This window comes from Staurois parvus, unplaced genomic scaffold, assembly GCF_062004578.1.
Source record: "Staurois parvus isolate SC_StPar_1 unplaced genomic scaffold, SC_StPar_1.0 ptg000106l, whole genome shotgun sequence".
Lineage (NCBI taxonomy): Eukaryota > Metazoa > Chordata > Amphibia > Anura > Ranidae > Staurois > Staurois parvus.
In genome coordinates, this window is record NW_028317902.1 from 4,915,368 (window position 1) to 4,922,836 (window position 7,469).

At 40.7% G+C, this 7,469-nt stretch overlaps 1 protein-coding gene across 1 annotated transcript in view; it reads right to left on the minus strand.

Annotated features, from left to right (window-relative positions):
• LOC149467547 (ferric reductase 1-like) overlaps positions 1–1,591 on the minus strand; it is a 59,822-nt gene extending 58,231 nt beyond the window's left edge. The window contains exon 1 of the mRNA XM_089671506.1: positions 1,396–1,591. Coding sequence (XP_089527632.1) covers positions 1,396–1,591 — 196 coding nt within the window. The remainder of the gene's footprint in view (positions 1–1,395) is intronic.
• Between the last annotated feature and the right edge of the window lie 5,878 nt (positions 1,592–7,469).

Sequence of the window (7,469 nt, forward strand, 5' to 3'; positions counted from 1 at the left end):
TCTAGCAATACACACCAAACTGAGCATGCACAGCTTGTCTCCAAGCCTCGGTTCTATCAGGAGTTATATTGGAGACAGTAGAAGAAGGAGGACATCAGAGAAGAGAGGATTAAACATCCCTTTTACACAATGCGAAGGATTAACCCCTTAGGTTCCACAGTGAGTATAACAAGCATGTTTTACTGCATATACAGACTGATCTTACAGTTGTGGGTTTAGTAACACTTTAAGGTAATAAAGCAGACATGGTTCCCCTGACTTCTTAACAAAGGGGGCAAAAGAACACGCCCCCCCAACTAAGAGACAACTTCTTACGCTTCAAAGGCTGCAAATTGGGTGAGAGGGTTCCATAACCCAGATTATCTCAAGTTGCAAGTGACTGTGTTCATTTCAATTCTTTAAACCAGTTATCCTTACGCCACAGATTATCCCACTGAGACCTTGACTGCCTAGCCCATTCTGTTTTATGGCCTACTGCTTTAGTGTCTCACTAAAACCCTGAAACTGCGGGACTTTGGCAACAGTACGTGCCCCCTGCAGACAGGATTACACTAGTATCTTATTTCAAGTCTCTTCCAGCTTCAGAGGAGCTTGCTTCAGTAGACTAGTTCACAATCTTTAGGGTTCCAACATCTGCTGAAGTCTGCTTCCACCCCTTGCTGCAGTTTCAGCCAATTCTTGCCTTCATCCTGTGTGTTAAAGGAACCCTACTGAGTTTCAACATCACTTAGAGGGGGAATTTTTCTGTAACTATACCATCTTGTGGACATCTTGCTCTTACACAAGGAGGGATTTGAACCTTAATGTGCACCAACTAGGACCCCATCAAGCATGCAGAAGATTTTTCACAAATCTTTAAAGAGATACAAAAAGGGAACGCTACAGTTTATAAAAATTAAGAGTTAAACACAGTTGCCAGCAACTGAGAACACAAACGTGAGTTAGCCTGACATCTTGATAGCTCACTTGGGGAGGGATATCTCAGAAGCTGGAGTTGATGTTTAAATTCTGACCCTGCAGGACATTTGGGTTTGCTTTATATTCTGACTTCAATACAATCAGAATATTTACTCACCTTAAACTGTGTGCTTATTTTATGATTCAAAGCCAAGGAGTCCTCCTGGTCAAAGCTTGGTGGGATCAGCACGGGCTGTACTTCAAAAGCAGGCTCGGAACAGAGTGGGAACCCAAAAATACTCTGCGTCCCCAGGAGAGTGGAGCTACATGTGTACTGTGGGAGACCAGATATAGAGAATGCAGGGTCCTGGGTTTATTAACACTTTAAGTTGCCTATTTTGACAAATTTAGTTAAAATAGAAATTTTCCACTTTGTATCACCTTCAACCGCACAATGTTAGTGTTTTACAGATTTGATCATGACTAGTGGTTTAATACCTGTGATTTCATCTCCAGGACTATAGGAATACTTGGAAGCAGACACTGTGTATGGTGGTTCTGTTGTTTCTGGCGAAGTACCTCTATGGTTTGGTATCATGGTGTCACATGCGTGAAACACCAACCCACTGCTGAAACTGGCAACAGGTGCAGTTAGCAATCCGAAAATGAGCACACCGAAGCCAAAAATTCTCATCTGTGAAAAATTTAAAATGGATACAAAATGAAATATGTTTTTTTCCTAAATTAGCATTTTGTAATGGCAGATGTTAAAGGCACAACTACACATTATACAGCCCAACTATTCTAGGATGATTAGTTACTTTTTTATGATCAACTGTATTTGCAATTCAGTAGCTTTATTTGGTTTAATTTAAAAAATATCTAAACCCCAAAACAAAATTGTAATATATTGCAGCTTGCCAGTCCTCAGATGCAGTGGCTGCATTAGTTAGCTTTTTTCAGGCCTTTTCCCTTTATTTGTACCAGGTAAGGGCTCATTCACATGTGTGTCAAAAATGCTGCATTTAGATATGTATAGCCTATAGTTTTGTACACATCTAACACACACTCTAAGAATCAATGGGGCCATACACACGGCTGTGTCCACAAACAAAATGTGCACCATATATAGCGACGTACAAAGAAAAAAGTAGGACACGGCAGAACCTGGGGAAATATAAATCTGCAGATTTTACATGTGTAAATGCAAGTTAATGCATATATGCATACAAGTCATTAGAGGAATTAGTAAACATTACTACTGTAGGCACATATTTTATGCAAAGTGAACACAAGAGGGTGCCAAACTAAGTGTAGCAATTGGAAATGTAGGCTTGACAAAGGAACTAGGCGGCTCCAAAATGCATAGCCACACCCCTCTCATGGCTTCATTTCCAGGCCAACCCTGCACTCCAAAGTGGTTTGACTTCCTGGTTTCAGCCACCTCCTGATTTCATTCCATTGCCCAGCTGGTGGCATTGATAGAGCACTCTTCCTTGGAATAACAGACCTCTAGGGCACATCTGAGCAGGTGGCTTGATGATATTCATGATAAGTGCAGACAGTTATGCTTTTCAGTGAGTTACCAATTGCCTTTTTTTTCTATTAAAGGTTTACTATTGCTATGGACTGTTATCCCTACGCATAGTTGTATAAGTAGTCCCATGATTGATACAACCCTGACTTTTGTTTATTGTGCCATAATTCATTTTTTGCCTTTTTATATTTTATGCCGGATCTTCTGCTAGCTCTGCTAGCAAGAACCTACCTTCTACAAACAAAATGTGCATATGCCCGTGTGAATGAAACCTTGCCCTGCAAATAACACCTCCTGTCCCTTCATGGTTATGATTTTATATAACAATGTGTGTTTGTGCTTTTATTTTAGCTCACAGGAAGTGGCAGGAAAACTACATTTTCAGCAACTTTAAAAAGTATTTTTTGTACTGTATAGAAATGTTCTTGGTTGGGAAAAGAAAACAAGTGCAGTTGATGGCAAGTTGCCTACATTAGTTCAGTTAGTAGTGGCTGCCCCAGGCAGGGGAAAGGGTTATACAGTTGCAAGAAAAAGTATGTGAACCCCTTGGGATTACGTGGAGTTTTGCATGAATTGGGCATAAAATGTGCTCTGAATGTCATCTAAGTCACAACAATAGAAGAACACAGTCTGCTGAACATAATACTACACAAACAGTAGATGTTGCCATGGTTTAAATGCACATAACATGTAAACATTCACAGTGCAGGGAGGAAAAAGTATGTGAGGCCCTAGCTTAATGACTTCTCCCAGAGCTAATTGGAGCCAGGAGTGAGCCAACCTTGACTCCAATCAGTGTGATGATATTGGATGTGTTGCTGACAGCTGTCCTGCCCTTAAAAAGCACACACATGTTTTGGGTTTACTGGTTTCAAGAAGCACTGTCTGATGTGAACCATGCCTCACAGAAAAGAGCTCTCAGAAGACCTACGATCAAGAATTGTTGACTTGCATGAAGCTGGAAAGGGTTACAAAAGTATCTCCAAAAGCCTTGATGTTCATGTGTCCACGGTAAGACAGACTGTCTACAAATGGAGAAAGTTTAGCACTGTTGCTACTCTCCCTAGGCATGGTCGTCCTGTAAAAATGACTGCAAGAGCACAACGCAGAATGCTGCATGAGGTAAAGAAGAATCCCAGAGTGTCAGCTAAAGACCTACAGAAATCTCTGGCACATGCGAACATTTTTGTTGACACATCTACAATAACGAAAACATTAAACAAGAATGGAGTACATGGGAGGACACCACGGAGGAAGCCATTGCTGTCCAAAAAGAATATTGCAGCACGTTTGAAGTTTGCAAAAGAGCACCTGGATGTTCCACAGCACTACTGGCAAAATATACTGTGGACAGATGAAACCAAGATTGAGTTGTTTGGGAAGAACACACAACACTATGTGTGGAGAAAAAAAGGCACAGCACACCAACATCAAAACCTCATCCCCACTGTAAAACATGGCGGAGGGAGCATCATGGTTTGGGGCTGCTTTGCTGCCTCAGGGCCTGGACGGATTGTTGTCATTGATGGGAAAATGAATTCCAGAGTTTATCAAGACATTTTGCAGGAAAACATACGACCATCTGTCCGCCAACTGAAGCTCCGCAGAGGATGGGTGATGCAACAGGACAATAACCCAAAGCATACAAGTAATTCAACAAAACAATGGCTGCAACAGCACAGAATACGCCTTCTGGAGTAGCCCAGTCAGAGTCCTGACCTCAACCCGATTGAAATGCTGTGGCATGACCTTAAGAGAGCGATTCACACCAGACATCCCAAGAATATTGCTACACTGAAACAGTTTTGTGAAGAGGAGTGGTCCAAAATTACTCCAGATTGTTGTGCAGGTCTGATCTGCAACTACAGGAAACGTTTGGTTGAGGTTATTGCTGCCAAAGGAGGGTCAACCAGTTATTAAGTCCAAAGGTTCACATACGTTTTCCTCCCTGCACTGTGAATGTTTACATGTTATGTGCAATTAAACCATGGCAACATCTAATGTTTGTGTAGTATTATGTTCAGCAGACTGTGTTCTTCTATTGTTGTGACTTAGATGACGTTCAGAGCACATTTTATGCCCAATTCATGCAAAATTCTGCGTAATCCCAAGGGGTTCACATACTTTTTCTTGCAACTGTATATTTATGATCTACCAGAACCCCCATATCCTTCTCCACCATTGATTCCCCCCGTTGTACTCACCCTAGTATATAAGATGCATGCATATTCTTAGCCCCCAAGTGCATAAGTTTACATTTATCAATATTAAATCTCATTTACCACATGGTTGCCCTGTTAAATAGCGCATTGAGGTCGGCTTGTAAGTTGGAGACATCCTGTAAGGATGTAATTACCCTGCAAAGCTTGATATAATCTGCAAACACTGAAATAGTACTTTTAATCCCAGACCTTATATCATTTATAAATATATTAAAAAGTAAGAGTCCCGACACTGAACCTTGGGGTACACCACTGACAACCTTAGACCATTCAGAGTATGAATCATTAAAGTGTTACTAAACCCAGGACCCTGCATTCACTTTGTCTGGTCTCCCACAGTACACACTGTATAAAAATGCAATTATTTTAGTAAATATAAACTACCTTTTCTCGTCAGCATTTAGAGCAGACTTGTGACTTCTATCAGTGTTCAGCAGAGCATTGGTTATAGCTTGTAGGAGTTTTCTTTCTACTCTAGGAGGATGCGAATTTCTGACCTCTGTCTGGATAGTGCTGATTGGCCCTGTGATGATCACATGCACTCTCCCAAGAAAAAAAAAAACCTCTCTAGCAATACACACCAAACTGAGCATGTGCATGGTGTCTCCACGTGATATGTCTTATCAGGAGATAAGAGGGGGGCACTGGAAGAAGGGGAGGATTAGAGAAGTCAGGATCAATCAGCTTTTTTACACAATGCAGAGGATTAACTCTTTAGGTTCAACAGTGAGTATATCAAGCATGCTTTACTGCATACACAGACTGATTTTACTATTGTGGGTTTAGTAACACTTGAACCACTATTCTCTGAATTTGGTCTTTTAACTAGTTTTCTATCCATTTTTGAACTGAATTTTCTAAACCTGTAGACTTTACCTTACACAGTAGCCATGTGTGAGGAACTGTGTCAAACGCTTTTGCAAAATCCAAGTATACCACGTCCACAGCCACTCCTTTGTCGAAGATTTTGCTCATCTCATCATAAAAATAAATCAGATTTGTTTGACAACTTTTGCCTTTCATGAATCCATGTTGTCTGTTACTTAAAATATTATTTTCTAGCAAGAACTCATCTATGTGGTCTTTTATTAAACTCTCCAGTATCTTCTCGACTGTACAAGTTAAACTAACAAGTCTGTAGTTACTTGGTAAAGACTTTGATCCCTTTTTAAATATAGACACCACATTGGCCTTATGCCAATGCAGTGGTACTGTGCCAGTCATTAGAGTCCCTAAAATTCGAAACAATGGCTTTGAAATGACAGAACTCAATTCTTTTAGGATCTGTGGGTGTATGTCATCCGGTCCAGGTGCTTTATTCACCTTTATTCTGTCTAAATATTTCTGGATCATATCAATGTTAAGCCATTGTGGATCATTTGAGCCTGTGTCAAGATCATCCCAATTATGGTAATGAGAACACCCATACTCCTTTGTATACACAGAGCTGAAGAAGGTATCTAATAAATTTGCCTTCTCTTTGTCTCCAGTCACCCGCTCCAGATTATTTTAAAGAGCCTTAGAAGGTCCAGGAGGTCCAGAAGACAGGAGGTTAGAGAACTGAATGCATGGCTAAATAATTGGTGTAAGATGGAAGGATTTGGGTTTCTAGAGCATTGGGCGGACTTTTCATTGGGGTACAACCTATATGCTAAAAATGGTTTGCATCTAAATGGAAGGGGGTCTGCTGTGCTTGGGGAGAGGTATATGGGAAGGCTGGAGGAGTATTTAAATTAGGATTGAGGGGGCAGGGTGAACTAGAATTCAGTGGGGCAGACAGGTCAGTTAGGTGTCAGACAATAATGGAGGGTGGAATGGGGATAGATGGGGGGAGGGTTATGGGAGGTGATAAGAAGGTTCCCATGTTACAAACAACCATTGGAAATACTAAAAAAGATATGCAAAACACAAGTGCAAAATGTGATAATGAATTAAAGTGTTTGTTCACCTATGCCAGAAGTCTGCCAAGCAAAATAGGCAAGTTGGAAGCTTTGGTGCACAAAGAGAACTATGATTTAATTGGTATTGCTGAATTGTGGCCCTATTCCTCACATCACTGAGCTATTAATATTCCTGGCTTATATCTCTTTTGGAGAGACAGGATAAAACGCAAAGGTGGCGGTGTCTGTCTCTATGTGAAAAGTGATCTGAAAGCGAGTGTGAAAGAGGACCTAGTTGATGGAGAGTGTGATGAGGCTAAAGCATTATGGTTGGAACTGCATATAGATGTGCATAGTTCAAAGTTAATCATTAGAGTTTGTTATAGGCCACCAAGTGTAAATGAGGAGGTGGAGACTCAGCTCCTTGCCCAGATAGAAAGGTTTGTAAGGGCTGGGACAGTGATAATAATTGGGGATTTTAACTAACTGATATTAATTGAAGTATTGGCACTACTGGGCCAGTTAAAGGGCAAACACTTATAAACTTATTACAAGACAACTGTATAGTACAGTTCATAGAGGCCCTGACTAGGAATGATGTTCTGCTGGACCTCAAACCATGCAGAGTTTATTACTAATGTTCATACAAAAGAACATCTGGGTAGCAGTGACCATAACATATTTTCTTTTAATGTAAGCTGTAAACAAAAAGCACATACTGGAAAGATAAAAATACTTTACTTAACTCAGCAAATCTTCCCGAGGATGAGGGCTGCTCTCCAAGACTTAGACTGCGGGGGAATATTGGCATTGAAGAACACAGAACAGAAATGGGAATTCTTCAGAAAGAGCGCATGTGAACTCACTACAAGATATATTCCCATTGGCAACAAGTATAAAAGGCTTAAAATAAAACCTATGTGGCTCACTTTC